The sequence below is a fragment of the Thunnus albacares genome, chromosome 21, assembly GCF_914725855.1.
Source record: "Thunnus albacares chromosome 21, fThuAlb1.1, whole genome shotgun sequence".
NCBI classification, from domain to species: Eukaryota; Metazoa; Chordata; class Actinopteri; order Scombriformes; family Scombridae; genus Thunnus; species Thunnus albacares.
Window position 1 is genome coordinate 14976418 of NC_058126.1, and position 19393 is coordinate 14995810.

Sequence of the window (19393 nt, forward strand, 5' to 3'; positions counted from 1 at the left end):
CAAGAGACAGGTGAGAAGATTGGTCCCACTCATCTGTCTTTACAGTAAATATAAATATAACAATCTTCTCAACTTTTCTTTTAGGAATTTCAAGCATTTATTCAGAGACACGGGGTCTTCCATTTTACAGAAACTAGTTTGGTTTCCTAGAACAAGCTTTATCACACCCTCACACCACAAGAAATCAATGACGTAGTGGCTATGACATTTTATTTTAACCACATTGAGTCGTTTACATGCTCATCAGTTTCAGTATTGTGGGTCACACACACAGTATAACACAGTCAGCAGGATGAGAAGGCAATAAACCTTTGATTCAAAGCCACATTGTCCATTTATGCTCTGTATTTCCACCTTGTCCACATTTTGTCCTGTTTCCTAGTGGAACAGTCCACATTTCCATTACTCCCTCTGCCACTGCCTCCATTTCTATGGAGATAAATTGATCAGAGTACACATAAACAACACACAGCATAAAAGCACTACCATAAGCCTGAGACATTAATCTACAAGAACATATAGTTAAGCTTGGAAATAATTAAAAACAATGAATATGACTGTGGAAAACAGCTTATCATACCATGTTATAAAGCAGAGTAAAAAAACAACCCATACATTCAGTATACAGCAGATAGACAGTAAATGATTGAGGAGCAATAAACTGAAGCACAGGATTAGCTAATTAGAGTTTAGCTTTCATAATAAGACCGTGCTGTAACTAGAATGCAGCCATCCTAGACGGAGAGCCCTTTGGGGAATGCAACAGTCTCAAGTGATGGTACAGTGCTGAGTGACTGCTTTTCTCTTCCGTTAGATGATTAGACACCATTGTCAAGCATTGAATGGAAACCAGGAGGGATGAAAGTAAAAGGAGAGCAACAATTACACAGGCTTTTGTCAATCGTTTTACTCGAGGGTTAGGGAAGTGAAAAGAATGATTATACAGGCTTTTGTCTGCTCTTTCTGCCTGATAGTTACAGTCAAATATTGTTTTGCCCAAAACAAATATTTCCTCGATGGTAATTTTACGCAGTACATACTACATCTAATTAGTGGGAGCAGGGCTGGACTCAAACAAACCTGTCAGCCTTCTAAGACTTACATGAGCACCAGCTTGTTAAGTCATTTCAAACCACAGTATGAATAATTAATCACTGTCAATGTGATCCTGGCATCTTATTTAAAAAAAAAAACAACAACCCTCAAATATAAATAATTATAATCTGCACCTGTCAATATAAGTTTATTTTTACTCATATATACATGAATAAATGTGCTTTGTTAGCTGAGGGCACACTGGCAGCTGTGAAAGATGAAACCTACACATTCACATTATGTAGTACATCATGTTTATGTTTGTTCATTTATTTATTACGAGGCTGATGTCTGGTTTTGTATGATTGCATAGTGTGCAGGTTGACATACACTGGGCAAGTTTTTATCTGCCTGGACTTCTTTGTGATCTTGGGACACACAGGGATGTTCTCGTAGAAGTTTGGCTGTGAGGACGTGGTAGATTTGTATTAGTATTTGAGGTATTAGACAAAAACATGTGGCAGGGGATAATGTAATGACTGATAGTACAACAGCTTGGCAAAAAGTCATAAAATGTCTCTCGAAATAGGATCAAAAACCTTTAAATCTGAAATATGCTTTAAGAGCACAAAAATTACATTAAACAGCTTTTCTTACATCATAAACAGTATAATTTTATTTTTATAACAGAATGGCCAATTGACATCATCAGTTAATAGTATTATTATTACATCATTAGACTGAGATTACTCCACATATGAGAAAATAATCACTATTACTACATTATCAAGGACTTATAAGATACAATGTTACATTTTCAATCATCTTTTGCTACATTTTGACAAGCTGTTGTATAGCATTATCTAAAAGCTATTACAGTGTCAGTTATATTAAGGCATAGCTGGTTACATGATGATAGAATTTGCTGTATTAAATAAGATTAATAGGCAAGTGTAATGGTACTGTAATTAAACACAATGTCTGAAGAGAAGGTAAGGGAGTGACTCAAAAGTGTCTACTGTCAAGACAAGCGTAGATGTGATGAATAACGTAAGGCTCACCTGTCTCTGAGATGGGTGCAGCCTGACTCTGTATGCCTCCCTCCTGTTCTTCTTCCTGTGGTAATTATCAGACAAAAACAAATAGAATTGTAGGTGCTAAAAACATACCAAAAATATAGGATTTTTCATCAGCAGTTGTTTCAATGGGGCAATATCAGATGTAACCTCCCACATTATTAATGATAATTACTTATGAGTACATTTCTTCTGAAAGAAGAATAGGGTCAAATAGTCGTGCTAGCGGTGTGGCCAGCAGTATGGCCAGTCGGTCCACCACTTTGGTCCAGACTGATTAATCTCAACAACTATTGGATGGATTGCCATGAAATTTGGTACAGACATTCTTGGTCCCCAGAGGAACGATCATAGTGATTCTAGTGATCCCCTAACTTTTCATCTGGTGAAAACCATAAGGTTGATAGATCAGAGTCAAATTATCCACAACTACTGGATGTACTGCCATGAAATCAGGTCACCTTTTTGATTAATTTTAATAACTTTGGTGATCCCCTAACCTTTCCTCTATTGCCATCATTGGGCCAAAATTTCAATATGTCCAACAGATTGGTTGGTGACCAACTACCTGCAAAAGTAATGACATTCCCATCAGCCTTAGCTGTGATTTGTGTTTGGTGCTAATTAGAAAATGTTAGCATGCCAACATGCTAAACTAAGATGGTGAACACGGTATCATGGAAAGTTATAACTGCTAAACATCAGCATCTTAACATTGTCATTGTGAACATCTTAGCATGCTGATATTAGCATTTAGCTCAAAGCAGAGCCGCTTGAATGGCTGTACACTCACTCAAATACACCCAATTTGATTTTGTCAGTATCACTCACTTGTTTCGAACAACAAAGAAACAAGCACTTGATGTTTTTTTAAAGAAGCAGGATCTTACCTGTGCCTCACCACTACTATGAGGATGATAATGAGTAAAATCAGTCCAGCAGCTCCAGCTGCGACATAAATATACATCATGTACATAGACAGGCTGAAGTAACCTGATAATAAAAGGAGAGAAGAAAGAATGAAAGAGGGACCAAAACGGCCTTAAAACAATGGTTTTCTATACAATGAGATTACAAAACATATCTATTTATTAGTATTTCTGATGACTGACATATTTGTCTGAGCCTCACTGTTTTCTCATGACTCACAACATCACATTAAGGTGTATATGTAGTACTTGCAGTGTGCAAACACTATCACACCATCACCTACAAAAGCAGCCCCCCGGTACTAGAGAAGTACCACAGGATGTTGTGGTTTGAGCAGTACATCTGCATGTGCAGATCAATGCTGTTGAAATATGTGAGACTAAAATCACAAGCATGTAGGTTTGATGTGTCATTCATTGTATTCATTGTTTCCATAATCACTGCTCTCTGTAAGACATATTTACATCCATGAACCATTTTAAGAATGAGAAACAATTTATCATCCTGTCACATGTATGTTAACTACATCATGCTATACTTAACATGATGATGATGTTACAACGTTTTTTCATGCTTTTATGTTCCTTTATATTGTGTCAACGTAATTTTTGTTATAAAGCACTTTGAGCTGCATTTCTTGTATGAAAGGTGCTATACAAATAAAGTTATTATTATTATTATTATTATTATTACTATGATGTCTGGTTTTGTACCTGGAGGGGGCACAGTGAGCAGCATAGTGGTGGTCTGCATGCCGACATCTGTGCTAAAGGTACAGCGGTAGAAACCACCATCTTCCTGCACCACACCTGTCAGGTGCAGACTGACATCCAGGCTGTCTGCACAGCTGATCCTGCCCCTGTCGCTGTAGTCCTCACTCACCAGGCCCCCTTCCACCTTCTTACACACTCCAATGATGCCCCAGGGTTGGCCATGTGCCATTCTCTCCACAATGACCTGGTTAACGGTACCGTTGTGCTTGTGGTTACAGCTGAGGGTCAGGTTGTTGTTCTGCTCTCCTACAAACTCTGTGTCTGCCTCGATCACCTCTGGCGTGGGAGGCTCTGTGCTTTCTTCTTCCTCTGGTGGCTCATCTGTAAACCCAGTAAGCAGGGGGACACACAGGAAACAGTTTATCAAAAAAAAAAGTACAAAGATTTCCCAGAAATCTGTATGTGTAACAGAAACGACAGAATGGTAATTTACATTGTTTCACTTCTAACATCAGTCGTTTTAGTCATTCATTGGGGGCATAGTGAACTAGAATTTGCACCTCTGTTTTTTCTGCCATGTCGTTTACCTAAATCCTCCACCTGAATGTTCCTGGTCCAGGGGCCTTGAGGGAACGTCTGAACAGAGCAGTGGTACAGCCCGATATCTTGATGTGTGACGTTCTTCATGGATATACTTCCATCCATAGGAGTGGTCCTCAGGAAGTCTATCCTCTCTCGGTAATGGTGAGAGAAGGCCATTCCAAACTCTGGATGGAAAACAGCTATCGGATGCTTGTCTGGTACTTTGGTCCAGGACACCATGCTGAGGTTGCCGTCCCAGGGGCACAAACAGTCGAGAACCATCCCTTCCTCCAGATGAACTGTAACAACAGCCTGATTCTGTAGGACGGCAACTGGACAGAATGCATTCGATTGTTTATTCAACTTTATTTACTAATCTTGAAATCATGACTTCTATAAGAAAGTGCAAACTTGTACTTTCATGTTCAGATGAAATTAAAGCAAACCAGTAAATCTAAACTAGATACAACAAATCAATTGTTTGTAGAATTTGTCGAAATTGTTAAATATTTTACATTTTCCGGTTAGAAAATAAAACTTCCAATTAATTATGTGTACACCTAAATCTTACCCTACATCTCCTCTACTTGAAGATTATGACAGACTTTCACAGCTTTGAGCCCATCCCTTGAGTAATGGTAATTAGGCTAATTTGAGCCAGTACACGTAAACACAACTGACAATAGTCGGTGATCAAGCTTCCAACTTTTCAAAGCCTTTTATCTGAGCTGAATGACATCTGATTTCAAGTCCTGAGACGCCCTTGGGAGAGTTCTGGCAGTTTTACAATAATAATTTCTTACAGTATTGAAGAATTTACAATAACAAGCTTTTCTACCATCTTCCCAAAGAATTCAACTAAAAGGGAACAGAATGAAGGAATTTTATAATGTATTACAGACAATCAAAGGTGATAAAATTAAACTATATCAATACATTAATAAATTAGATTCACATTTTTCAGAATATCCTAAAGATCAACAGCCACTTTCAACTGTCAATAAGTGTTGTAATTGCCATTCATGAAAGAATAATCTACTAAAAACTGAAAAAAATATAAATCAACTCCTTACCTTTAAGAAAAGGGATGAAGATGAGTACCACGAAGTACCAGTGGTCCTTTTGTACAACTTCCATCTTGCTCCACCGAGGGAGAATGAAAGCTGCATTGATGAGATGAGTGGAGAGGCACCCGAGCTGCACTTCCTGCTAGCTCTATGGCTACAGAGAAACCCTTGAGCTACTGGGTCACACTTCATGGTAGCCCACTGTTAGCTCATTCCACACAGAGGGGGCACTTTATCACCAGGGCTGGGAATGGGTGGCAAGCTTGTGGGCATAATGCTGCATGGTTGGATCCATGCTCAAGTGTTTTTTAAATTGTAATAGTGTTTCCCTCAGCTCTTTGAAATTTAATTTTGCCAAACTATAAATGGTTTAGATCTTGTTTACAACAATTCTAACTTGGACTTTTGACTTTTGGACTTTTTCATGATTGCAGATTGTAAATCATGAATTCAAATAAAGTGAAAGTGATTGAAAGCATTTCCCGGAAACATGAGGTTTGCATGTCTGTGAATGTTTCGTGGGTTAAGTTCTGCTTGCTATCACCAACTAAACCATGGTGGTATGGTCTGGAACAATAGCATCACAAAACCTCAACCACAGCAGCTGTGTGTAACCCCACACCTTGTATACTTAAAAAATGGCAATGTACTCCACAAAGTAAAGTGACTTATTACAGTATGTACACTTTGACTCTCAGGCCACACAAGACACAAGTTAAAAACTGCCACTTGGCACTTTAATATAAAAATGAATGAATATGTAATGTGTATAAAACATGATACAAAACAAACACTATAAATAACATCATCGTAACATCAGTTATTCAGCAGCTGGGAGAGGTTTTCAAGGCACTTCAATAGGTAGGTGCTCATAGGCTCCTGCTTGCTCTCTGCATCTGTAGTTTAGAGAAAAACCAAAGCACAGCTGTAAACAATTGGACATGCAAAACATAATGTTCAGATTCAGCGCCGGGACAGACGCTGATATGCCTTCATCAAAGTGAATAAATGCATACCCTTCTTAGAGATGGTATGTGCCTCCTCGATTCTCAATCGAACAGAAGGACACTTCAAAGTAGTCTTGGCCTTTGATGGGAAATTAGAAAGACAGATTAGGAAGACTTGTGTTGATAAGTCTGAAACCAAGAGAGAATATTTTTTTCATAATGAGGAGTTTATAATAAGGAGATAAAAAGGGTTGGTCAGCTGTACGCGAAAGGACAATGAAGCTTTCAAGCGGATTTATTTATATTTTACAGGCCTAGAACCAGACAGAATGAAGACACCCTGGGATTTCATTTTTTAATTGCCAATAAACTTCAGTGCTAACCAATAAATGCAGTCACTACATAATATTTTAGTACTTTGGTGCATGTGTGTATTTGTGTGTGTGTACCCTTTGATTGTTATGGAGCAATGCCCAAAGTGCAGAAGCTCCCATACAGCGTGTCTCCATTTCTTTACTTTCCAGACAGCATAGTAATACTTTCATTGCTTTGTCTGAAAGAAAAACATGCAGCTAATTAGAGACATTCATCAATGGTAAGATACACATAAATTTGCTGGAAAAAGGCTCATTTAATTAAAAATGACGAGAGCAGTGCCCTTTAAAAGAATTGCAGTTATCACAGATAATTATTAGCATATAGAAAACACAACATATTGATATTTTTAGTTGGAAATAATTGAACTAAACAGTATATCAGCAACACGAGTTTCACATTTTTAATTATTCATGTGGAAATTTGACAATGGCAATGTCAAAGTCAAATCATGCATTTCTTGTAAGACTGATTGAGACTCATATGCAGGAAACGTCTTTCCACAGGAAACATGCAGTTATTGTCACATGACAGATTTCACCCACCATGTCCCCACAACTCCCACCTGCAGCTTGCACTGCATGTGCAGTACAGAGGGACACGTCTTCCTTTCCTCTCTAAATCTACGTCTTAGAATTATTGATCTCCGTACATCGTTTGCATTCTTCCTGAAGTACTTCTACAGAAAGCTGCTGCATAAGGGTTAAAAAATGACCACTTTACCTCTTTTTAAAAGCTGTGTTAACTGATTGTTACACAATGTGAGGACCAAAGACAACAACACAGTTTGATATGTGTAAAAACTGTGTACATTATGTTATATTCTTTTGGGTAATCATATAAGCAAATAATTTCCTTAGCTTGTTAGATGCTCAACCTTCTTCATTCCTCTATGGGCAGGTAGCATACAGCTGGCTTGTCTAAGCTGGCAGGGATGGTGAGAGCTATTGGGAGGCCACCACAAAGTTTATTTTTGGACCAGAGAACCAAAATGAGGTGAAAGTGACTACATGTAGGTAAAAATTGGACATCTGGCTGTTGATTTTCAGTGGGTTTGGCAGTCCTGGCAATATATAAATATAAATAATTTGTTTCAGTGTTGACAATAGGTATCATAAAGTTATTTTTTGTCTTCAACTTTGTAGTGACTGTTACCTGCTGGGGTTTTTGAAAGTCTGAAATACTGACATATTCTTCTACACTAATTTCAAGTGATGTACAGCAGCTTGTTTTATTCTGTCTTTCAGCAACAATAACATTTCTGGACATATTTTCCCTTCATACCTTTCTGAGTGATAACAGAACAGCTTGACCGATCAGACACTGTCAACCGAAAAAAAATGCAATACCAGTTGGTGCTGAAGCCACCAATTTGTCTAAACTTTAACCCCTGCTTCCCTTCCATACCGTTAGCGATGACATGAGGCTTGTTGGCAGGGCAGAAGCAGAGGTTGTGCAGGGTGAGCAGCGCGTGGCGACGGTGCAGCGCCAAGTCTGCCAGCAGTTCCAGGGCTCCGGTCACTCTGAGGATACTCTGCTGACCGTCCTCTGCGAACGAGAGACTGACCAGCAGCCTCAACCACTGGCCCAGTAGGCTCCCACCACCACAACCTACAGACGTGGCCTTAACACCACTTCCTTTGGGCATTGGCACTGACAGGAAGGCTTGCAGGAAATTATTCTGAGAGCGACAAAAAAAGTAAGGCGACAAGAGAGATTTAGAGTTTTGATATCACATCGATAGATCATTAGGAGTTGCTCCCCAGTTTAGAAAATATTTCCTGAGCCAGCATACTGTGAGAGTGAAAGTGAGATTTCGACATGCTAAGAGTGAGAGAAACTTATGCCATGATTAGCCAGTGCCAATACCTTTTTTTAAATTCTGTAACACTGCATATCTCACTTAAGTTAAATTTACTTAACATGTAAATTTTGGTAAAAAAATAAACTTAAGAAAACTATTAAATTGGCTCATCTAAACTGGCTTATTCTACAATAAGATCTTTTAGGGAAAAACTTGATGCTTATGAATTCTGAATAAAAGCCCTTATATCTCACTCTGACAAAAATAAATCACTAATGCTTGTATGTCTGATTTCACTTTGTCCACTAAGTTATGTACATTTTGTCTGGTTGTGTATGCTGTGTACCAGGCTTGTACCTTTTGTAAGAAGCCCCTGCAGTCACGGGACATGGCCAGGTTTGCCAAGAGGGAGAAGGCAAGCTTCTGGATGGGGCTGTTATCTGGGGCGATCCCTGAGGCCAGCTTCATGACAGAGTTCATCAGAGAGCTACTAGAGGTACCTTTTGATCCTGGTGCAATACCAGGGCCACCGCCACAAAGAGAACTGCATGCTGGGAAAGTGGGGGAAAAAAAAGCAAAACAACTATGAGAACTAAACTGATATAACTGTCTTTTTAAAAATCAAATGAATGTGTTGATGTCATTTAAAAACCCTGATCTTTGACAGACCACTGGACACACATGTACATACAAGCCGTGCACATACTGTACATACCTAGTTGTAAAATGTGTGTAGGCTGGAGCACATCATCCGCAGTAAATACACAGCACAGCAGTTCAAAGGGGGAGGTTTATTTTAAAGGAATACTATTTCCTATATTATTTTCCTACCTTAACCCCATGTCTTCAGTGTTAAGACTGATACTAAAAACATGCTGTCATTGTAAAGTAACACTTCATGCAACCATTTGCCAATTTCTTCCAAATGAATGTTAAAAAAAATTGCATGTACCCTAGTGTTACAATTACCAACAACAAAACAGTGGCTTCCATCTGTTTAGTTGGGAAGTGTCAAAACAGAAAATCATATAATTCCTCTGGTAGCTATGTACCGTACCATGCTTCTACATACAGTTAGCGGCTATGTTAGCACCTTTTTGCACCAAGAAAAGTCTAATACAAATATTATGGAGCACTCAGCGTAATGCTCTCTTCTTCTTGTTCTTGGAACAGGTTGCTTCTTTCTGTTTATCTTAAAGCTGGCTAGCTGGCCGGCCTGCAGCACCAGTAGCCGCAAAAATAAAAACTGACCCGTCAGGCTGCACGGCTGTCTGCCCACTACACCAAAACATCTCTGCATGGCTGCATGCACAGCTTGTTTTGCTGTAAAAGCTGTCTAGCCAAATGACAAAAATGATGAAGAAGAGTGGAGTTCTTGTACAAAGACAAAATACACTGTGCCTTTGTGGGAACAATAAGGATGTAGCTGCTGAGAGGGAAAAGAGTAGCCAACAGAAACTCACTTCTGTGAGAACAGTGTTCCCTATGAGTTTTGAAGCAATGAAATCTTACATGTAGAGTATATAGCTTTAAATTACTCAGAATGTTTTTCATCTTTTAATCTTAATTCACCATGAAAGCACTTAGACTGTTGATGACCACCACCCTCTCCTGACTCGGGGTGATGGGAATTTATTTAGCCCTAGGCTATGGCTACAATGTATTCTACTACAAGGCCATTCAGAAATGTAAACACAAATAGATAACATACAAATAAGTGATGTAAATAAAACATCTCTCTTTTTGCACCATATTCACATCACTAACTGAGATAACTAATTGCTGCGTCTGTAGATTACATGCAAAATTCAGAAATTAACATGCTTAAAACAGAGAGCACTGACGAGAAATAATCTGACACTGATTGATGTTGCTGATTGGAAAACATGACAGCTTGTTGGTTATGCTAATCCTTGAATAGTAACATACAGCAGCAGGCATATGCTGATGTTAGCCTGAGGTTATCTCAATACCTGTCAAGAAAGCTGGTGATCACAGAATTGACAAGGGAGGTCTGCTTTATAATGGATCTACTTGTGTTCCCACTGCTGCCTCAAATCTGATTAATTTTTTGCAGCAATGCAACATATAGGACTGATTATTCTATAAAAATGTAGGCAAAAAAAAAGTATTGTCTTTCATTTTTTTTACTTTCTGTGCATCTGTGGGAGCTAGTTTTTGGGGTTGCTACAAAAATATCTATGAAAATATGTGTGGCACAGATAAAAAAAAAACAATCCGACTTGAACTAGCACTGCAAACAAAGCCTTGGATGAAGGAGGTAGACTTGAGATGAAACATTCAGTAGAAATGTAGCAGTCTCAGGAGACAAAATGGTAGCCTGAGGGTGGATGGTGTAATACTAAGACTGGCTGCATGCAGCCTGAACACAACCTGCTGTTCAGTTAACCTTTAGGGAAATACTGTGCCAGACTTCACTGATTTCTGGTGCTTCACAGCTTCAGCTTATGGGGGGTCTAAAGCGAGTGAGTTTAGATCAGAGCACAGGCACCCACTGAGGAACCGGTGCCAATCAAATAGAAATACACATACAGATACACACACACACACACAGAAATGTTCATAAGTGTTGCACATAAAACTTCCTTTCCCTTACTGATGAAACTGATTTCCATTGCACAACTCACACCAGTCACACAAGCATGCAGGCACATACACAAACAGATCAAAGGGACCATGAGCCGTTTATCAAAGTAAAATTTTCCCTACTGTTTCCTCCCCATGAATCTTGCCTTTCCTCCTCTCAGAAAGCTTTTTCTACGAGTCTTTTGGTGTTCTGATTTCCACATACACAGCTCTTACATTTGCATGATAGAATACTAATAACTCTGGCAACACAGAGATGCTCTGTGATTCTCCACATCATCTCCCACTGGTCTGAAACCGTTTGCCATACATGCATCTACACGGCCATGCAGCTTGATCTTGCTTGGATCCTGACACTGTGTCCATTGTAACTTGCAGGCAAGCAGGCGCTGGTCTTATACAGTGAGACACAATGTTGTTCAGTAGTCATTGGGAAGGACAATGGGGCTCTTAGTGCGAAGCGTGTGTGACTCAGTCAGATTGCTAACCACAGACAGAGGCAATGGGCAGGCACGGGCCAGGCACAGTGCCTGCACAAACACATAGACATACAGACAGACAAAACAGACACACACATACAGACCTGCGGTGCAGTTGGCTGTATAGACGCACAAAAGCTCCAGCACCGCCTCCATGGTGGGGTCATCCAATACGAACCAAGGCCAAAGAGCATAGAGCACCAGTGTCAGGCGAGCATCTGTGGCCACCACCTACAAATTATACCCACACACAGCACATGTACTTGCATAAGAAAAGGCCCAAGTACAAGCGTGTACATGATTACAGATCCACACTTGGTTAAAGTAATAACATGCATTAGAGAAACCCTGATTTATACAAGAGGAAAAACACAGATGGCAAAAATCAACATAAAACGCCTCAGTATTTTTGTGAGTGTGCAGAAAAAAACACATGGGGCAGAGAATAATGGCAGGGTAAACACTGCAGTAGAGCCTCCCTGGCTATTTAGTCCAAGGTAACCACTAGCGACTGAAAGGCCACTAGAAAATGAAAACCAGCTAATATGCTCCATAAGTAATGCTATTACTGGCTTCAAGAAGCTAAACTTGCTGAGATGTAGCAGGGCCATGCACATTTAAGCAAATCTCATTTACAGGCACAGCATTGGTACTCTGAGGTTCCATTAAAAAACAATTAGCAGTGGGAAATTAAAAAGGCAGACATAGAGGCTCACTTTGCATTCATCGTTGCGGTAAAGAGCACTCCGCAGGATCTCCACAGTCAGCTTGACTTCCCTTAAATAGCCTTCTTCCTGATAATATAGAAAGACAAAACAAAAACCAATATGTTTAACAGTCCCGAGTTAAAATCAACCTTTACTGCTCACAAACAGTAAATGGGCTGACTGCTGAGAACTGTATTGCTGTGACTGCTGTTCATAATATTTATCCGAAAACTCACTCATGATGCCATTCTATCACCATGGAAAAAACACAAGCAGCACAGAATAGCTGAGGCTGGAAATTTCCAGCCAGTCTCTGCTCACCTTTTTGCGGTGAGGAACCTTGCCGGGTCGGACTGACTCCAGGTGGAGCTGGGATTGTGTCTGCTTCATTTGCTCCACACAGCTGTCAATTAAACCAGCTGGAGCAAAAAGACAGACAGAGGTTCAGAATAGGATGAAATTACACTTTTTTTCATATTGTTAACTTCACAGTATTTGAAGCGTAACAACAAGATATCCACTATAATTGGCAAAAAATTGCTCTCAATATAACAGTGGTAAACTAAACCCATGGTGGACAGCTTCTGGCAGTAGTTGTTTTCCAAAATAGTGTTTTGGAAACTTTTCCAATCAAGGACTGGTTTTACAAAATGTAGGTTAACATGAATAATTCTCTGCATGTATCTTGTGGGAAACCACCAGACAACAGGCTAGTGACCCACTTTAAGTTTTCAGAGAATAAAAAAGAGAAACAGGTGATAGACTAACTCCTACTCTAGCATCAGGTGGGTGGATTACCTTTAGCCGCATGGTTCTGAGCTGTGGGGCTGCAGGCTAGCAGTGTCATAAGAGCTCTGGCTGTCTGCTTCTTTAAAGGATCCTGAGGAGTTCTCCTCTCAAAACTCTGACATCAACAGACAGACAGTGAAGACAGTAATCATTTCAAATAACCATACACTCAGAAAAGACACAATACATTTTTTTTGAATTGTTGAAACCAGGTCATGAGCATATACAGCATGGTATATAAACATACAGTCAGGCTTAGTCATTTCTTACTCTTACTCAAGGTCTAGAGAGAGACTGCCACATGCCTCCACCCCCTCTCTTACCTGCAGTAACAGTTCACATAGCCGGCTAGCTGAGGGACCGTTCAGGATGTCAGACAAAGCAGTGGCATGTTTACAGCTCGAGGTTGTGACCTCTACACCACGTCTTTTTGTCTCCTCTGTGAAAATTGTACGGAGGAACTGCAGGGCCACTGTGTGGAGGAGAGGATCCACAAACTTCTCATTCACACACACCGATAATGTTCCTGTAGAATATACACACACACACACACACACACATAGAGAAGGAAAATAAAAAGTTGTGAGTTGGTAGGAGAATAGTTTTCTTTTAATGAATGACACTGCAACACATATTGATTGATAGGGAGACATAAAAGGAAATCCATTGTTTAAATCCCTTGACAGCTCAATATTTGTTCATGACCGAGACAGTATGCACTGGTGGGGAACACACTAATCATTTAAATGTGTACGCAGACACCCAGATACCATAAACATGTACACACAGCCATAAATACACGCACAAAGGCTCAGCTTTCATCTTTTACTGGACTCATCAGATTTCCCTGCTGCACCATTAATCACAGAGGAAGATGAGTAGGTGGAGTAGAGGTAGAATAAGGACAGGAAGCAATTATCCTATCCTAGCATCTGTTCAGGAAAGTTAATACACACAGTAATGATGCAACAAATGTGCTAAAATGATAGAACTGATTTTTTTTTTTTCTGTATCAGAATTAAGGCTGCAAAATTATATGTGAAAATGCTAATCCTGATTATTTAGTGAGTTACAGCAATTAGTATAATTACCCTAATCATGATCATCATGCTTTGTGAATTGAGGAAAAAAATGATTTTACAGCAGAAATTCATGATGTGTCAAGATCTTGACTCTTCAAACCACAGTTGGCAATTTAAATCAAATTCAGCACCTAAATGTTACCAACAGGACAATGATCTATTATTGTGAACTCTGACAAGTAATCTATAAAACATGATTATACAACTAATTCTGCAGCTTTTACCAGTATAATTAATTTTGTCACTTTTACTCACCCATTATAATATATGCACACACACACACACACACACACACACACACACACACACACACACACACACACAGAGCAGAGTATCTTTGTACCTGCAAATGTCCTCCAGCGTCTCCCCAGCGCAGCAGAGACAGATGGGTACGCTGCTGAGCTGTCCCTCCTCACCAGAGTAGCCAGGAGCATAAACACGTCTGCCCAGCACACACAAACCGTGTCACGGGTACCTGCATCTGAAGAGGGAAAAAGTGAGTCACAAATTTTATGACACGAGGCATCCACAAACCCACACACAGATCACGCTGTAGGACATACTGCAGTTAAGGATTTTCAAAACAGATAAAGGATAAAGGGGACATACAAAACATTATATATGAGGATATGTGATATATATCATTCTGTTTGAATTTAATATAAGGCTTTAACCTAATCCTTTGGTGTCCAGCATGAGGACTACCACCAAAGTAGTCGACAGCTGTTTCAGGAAGTCCATCTGCCCAATCAGCTCCTGGCTCACAGTGACACATGACTGCAGCAGTTTGGAGAAGCTGGACAGGAACTGAAGTAGAGTGACAAACTAGACACATGCACAAACACACAGGAAGAAATTGACACAAATTAATCCTGCGTGCATGCAATCAAACATGAAAAAAAACGATTAAGCAGGTAAGATTGGAGAAAAGCTGAAAACGAATTTATGATAAGAAAAACTCATTCTTTTTTAAAAGTTAATTTTCCCAGCTGAAAAAAACAATGGTGTGCTCTTTAGTATAATCTTGTTAAGTATTCCACCCACACTAAAATCTGCAGGTGCCCTCAGACAGTCTAGTGCTGCACTGAAACTAGCACTGTACTGTACCCACCCACATTTTTCTGTGCTAAGTCATAATAACAAAAACAGTTTAACTCTTCAGAGCTGTCTATCACAGATTTTCTCACCTGGCTCTTGATGTCTTGTCTCTCTCCTGGTAGGATGTTAGGTGTCTTCAGCTCTGTCAGACATTTCTCGATAGGCCCGATATCCACTAAGCTGTGGAAGAAAAGAAACATGATGGAAAAAGTTTGTTTACAAGAAATAGCTAGAATAGTTTAGGGCTACAATAGACATTAATTCTGTATTTATCTGTATTATTTTTAAATTCTTTACTATAATAATAATAATCTTTACTATAAATAACTTTTCTGTCCATCAATTAATCAAGTCAACCATAAACATTTCAGCACTAGACCAGATACAACTTCAAATTGTATGTACATTTTAATATTTTCAAAAAGAAGATCACAAAGAAACTATCTCTCCCATTCTGAGTTCATTATTTACAGCATATATTAGAGGGGAGGGTGTGTTCAGTCAGCTCTCATTATTGATGTGGACTGAGCATGTGGACTCTTACCTGGCCAGCGCTTGGAGGAGCTGGTTGTGTCGGATAGCAGTGAGGGTAAAATCTGGCAGGATGGCCAGCAGGTTAGTCAGCAGGCCACAGTGGGCCGTCAGGAGGTCAGGAGTTACCATGACAACAGGTTCCATGGCCGAGGGCTCGCCCTGTCGGGAGTCTTGGGAGGTAACTGAGTCACTGGTGTCCGTGTCACTCTGGCCTATGAAACACATCAATAGACAGCTAATAGAGACGCTTCCTCAGTGCCTTGCCTCACACACTGTGTGAATCACATCTCTGTCTATGACTTCAGATATTCTGACTACATAAAAACATCAAACCAACTTAAAATACTACAGAACAATGTTCTCCTTTTTGGATTGTATATGTATGACAGAAACATAAATACACTGATGTTGAAATTGACAACAATGAGGTTCACTGCTATTAAAGGAAAATAATGTGAAGGTTTATATGCTATGAAGAACCAAACCGTGCTGTGTTACTATGACTGTGAATGCACGTGTGCACACACACAGACATTCTCTCTCTCTGTAGTACCTTGAGCCATTAGCCTGCTGGCAGGGGTATCTTCTGTGGTGCTCAATGGGGATGGAGCCCTAGGGGTGTGAGGCCCTGAACCTCTTATCTATAATGGACAACATGAAGAAGTGAGCATCCATTTGAATTAATCTCTTTATTTGCCAAATGTTAGTGTGTCTACATATCAGAGTGTAAAAGAGCAAGCTGACCACAGTGCTAGAGGTGGAGAGGGAACTGGAAGGTCGGCTAGAGTTGATAGTCAGTGCTGGTTGGGCGCATCTCCAAAACCACAGAGAGTTCTCAGAATCTAGACAAGCATATACACAAAGTGATATATCAACTTGTGCTAAAAATATTATAAAAGAATTTGTCCTTATGAGGATGGTAAATTAACATAGATAATTATGAAACAGAGAAGTAAACTCTACCTAATGAAGTGCTCTCCTGAGGACTAGGTCCACTGGCGGCACCAGCACAAGGCTGTAGGTGGAAAGTGTACCTGCCTCGGTAACAAGTAGAGGCAGAAAGGGCCACATGCTGGAAATACTGACAGTGGTAAAGCAGAGCCTGGAGCGCTGGAAGACCCACCAAAGACACACCAGACACCTCATCATGGACACAGGGATGCTGGAAGAGGGGATTGTGAATGTGTAGAGGGTGCAGAGAGATGAGTAAACATCAAATTGTTCTATGACTCTCACAAACCTTTCACTGATAAAATCAGAGCAAAGGAAACAGGGGTGACGTGGCATTTCACATCGACATGTTTGTTTTAACCCCCACATGGCAATCGCCAAGTCCTACTTTTGTGTTCATGCTTTAAATGTCAAGTTTTGTTTCCTTACTTTTAACATAGTTTGATTTGTCCTTTGCATTTCTTCATAAACTTTTTTGGCATTTACAACAAGATAAGATTTTGTGAACATCCATGTCTTTTAAAAGATAAGAATGAACAGTATTCATCTTTTTTTCACCCCTAGTCCCTCTTCATGTAATAACATCCCAAATTAAGATGCTGTTGCTGTTTTAACAGAGTTTTAAATTTAATTGTGAGTGCTGGAGGCCTGAGCCCCAGTAGAACTTCAATTCTAGCAGCACCCCTGGTCTGAACCCCGCAGGGCTCAACAACAGAAGAGGGGGAAAGTTAAAAGTAAGAGGATGAGGGTGAGGGTAGAAAGAGAGAGAAACAGAAAGAGAGAGAGAGAGAAAACAGTTCATGGTCTATAAAAGCTAGCTGGCAGTGCTGCTGACCTGCCAGTGGGAGTCCTTGGCCTCCTCTGCGTTGGCGGGCATGGGCATCACCAGCAAGTTCTGCAGGATAAATGCGGCCTGGACACACAAACCAAAACAAAAAGACATGTACACACACTGGGTCAAGTTAAACTGCATCAGCAACAGTGCCATCTGCCTGTGCTTGGATGGTAATACATAAAAGTTCAGCCACATTTTTTGACCGCAGATGAAGTCAAAGTGAAATTTGCCTTACTCATTATTTTTGATATGTGTGGACTAGTGTTAAAAAATCACAAAGCACAAAGCAAAACAAGCAGTTTTGACAGTTGTAATAGGTGGGTTACCTGGGGTCAATCATCTCTGTAAATAAGAAAACACACAGTCTAGTGTTCTATATTTTGGCCCAGGATTCCCCAGAGAGAGTTATTCATTTCCTGTGTAGCAATAAGGATAAAAATGATTTTAGGTTGTAGAGACAGTAGAGCAGTGTTGCAGTTCTAACATCGTACCTCTCTGCGGACCATGCTGCTCTCCTGCTGATCGAGGAGGATGTTGAGCAATGTGCCCCACAGACCTCCGCTGATGTTCTGACAGCTGGCACACAGAGCCTGGCATCCGCTGGGCACTGAGGACAAAGCTGCGCCTAAACCCAAACTGGCAAACCTCACCTGGGATGACAGGGGAGACACAAATTTGGGTGGATGTTTCGGGAAGGAGAAGTAGATAGAAAGAGAAAGGTGGAGGGCAATAAGCTCCGAGGTGTATATACGTACATCCACGGTTGAAAAAGTGATGGATCAGAAATGGCACACAAAACGTATCTATAGCGATTTAAACAAGAATGAATTTGGCCCTGCTGGTGATTCCTAAGACTAGTCTAGACAGTGGCAAAGACAGTGTCTACCTTGTCAAGGGAGCCTCTTAGATTGACTTGTGTGGGAACTTATTTTTGGAGACAGAGAGAGAATATGGTACGACTAGCTGTCATGTGCTTCTCTTTGTTTGACTTCTTGTGTGCCTCTTATGGGTTTCATTTTGTCCCAAAAGTCAAGCATCTAGAAACATTTTCATGACAGAAAGAGTTTATGAAGTGGAGCTGAAAAATGAATAGTGAACAGCTGAATATTAAAGACTGTAGTGTCCTATATAGGACATGTGTTTAAAGTGTTAAAAGGAATGTATGTTTAAATTACTATTAATTCAAGAAAATGAGAAGCAAGATTGTCCGTACCTCTTGATCTCTGTCCACCCATAGAGGGATAAGCCAGGCCAAACCGAGCTGAGAGGCACTGGCCTCTTCTGCAGCTGCCTCATTCCCCAAAGACCACTGGGAGATGAAGTCCTGATGCAGACAAAATGGACAGGAAAGAAATGGTTGTGGTTACATTACAAAATGTTTAAATACTGTGTAGTCACTGTTTGTCAATGGTGCAGACAGTAATTCAACATTTAATCTAACCAGCACCCTCACAGTAGTATAAGTACCACTGACACTTGCCTTGTCTTTGTTTTCGGCAATCATCTCATGGGACAGGTGAAGCAAGCAGATGACAGCATTCTTGGTGACGCCTTTCCCCATGAAAGACATGGAGTTGCCTCCCCACTCTACGTAAAATGATGAGATCACCTGTGCAAATGACAAAGATTACCATTGGGACTATTAGATTACAGTGCACAGCAGTGCAATCATGTGTTTCATTGTTTCCAGTTCAAAATTTCTAACCCTGCACAAAACATAGCTGGCAGAACTGCATGTTATTTTGATTTGGTAAGTCGTGTTTTCACATCTTGCTCCCAGTT

General features: G+C 40.2%; 2 protein-coding genes across 5 annotated transcripts in view; both read right to left on the minus strand.

Moving 5' to 3' along the window:
• Positions 1-196: 196 nt before the first annotated feature.
• Positions 197-5798, minus strand: cd226 (CD226 molecule). Of its 3 annotated transcripts, none has more exons than XM_044339897.1 (7): positions 5410-5798; positions 4315-4668; positions 3755-4135; positions 3002-3104; positions 2097-2151; positions 1426-1499; positions 197-429 (listed from the first exon to the last, which is right to left on the minus strand). In XM_044339897.1, the coding sequence occupies exons 1-7, from the start codon at positions 5471-5473 to the stop codon at positions 336-338; spliced, it is 1125 nt and encodes a 374-aa protein (XP_044195832.1). In that variant the 5' UTR covers positions 5474-5798; the 3' UTR covers positions 197-335. The 3 variants fall into 3 exon arrangements, with proteins under 3 accessions (XP_044195832.1, XP_044195833.1, XP_044195834.1); XM_044339898.1 differs by having other exon boundaries at positions 4342-4668; positions 5410-5792; XM_044339899.1 differs by lacking the exon at positions 1426-1499 and having other exon boundaries at positions 5410-5786.
• A 320-nt stretch (positions 5799-6118) lies between these two features.
• rttn (rotatin) overlaps positions 6119-19393 on the minus strand; it is a 32442-nt gene continuing 19167 nt past the window's right edge. For both annotated transcript variants that reach the window (XM_044339895.1, XM_044339894.1), the window contains exons 29-49: positions 19092-19220; positions 18825-18935; positions 18103-18261; positions 17612-17689; positions 16789-16987; positions 16570-16667; positions 16379-16466; positions 15836-16037; positions 15381-15471; positions 14868-15018; positions 14537-14674; positions 13435-13637; positions 13121-13226; positions 12644-12741; positions 12332-12409; positions 11720-11846; positions 8887-9080; positions 8133-8406; positions 6800-6903; positions 6420-6489; positions 6119-6299 (exon numbers count right to left, since the gene is read on the minus strand). In XM_044339895.1, the coding sequence (XP_044195830.1) occupies positions 6220-6299; positions 6420-6489; positions 6800-6903; positions 8133-8406; positions 8887-9080; positions 11720-11846; positions 12332-12409; positions 12644-12741; positions 13121-13226; positions 13435-13637; positions 14537-14674; positions 14868-15018; positions 15381-15471; positions 15836-16037; positions 16379-16466; positions 16570-16667; positions 16789-16987; positions 17612-17689; positions 18103-18261; positions 18825-18935; positions 19092-19220 (2778 nt within the window). In that variant the 3' untranslated portion in view covers positions 6119-6219. The remainder of the gene's footprint in view (positions 6300-6419; positions 6490-6799; positions 6904-8132; positions 8407-8886; positions 9081-11719; positions 11847-12331; positions 12410-12643; positions 12742-13120; positions 13227-13434; positions 13638-14536; positions 14675-14867; positions 15019-15380; positions 15472-15835; positions 16038-16378; positions 16467-16569; positions 16668-16788; positions 16988-17611; positions 17690-18102; positions 18262-18824; positions 18936-19091; positions 19221-19393) is intronic.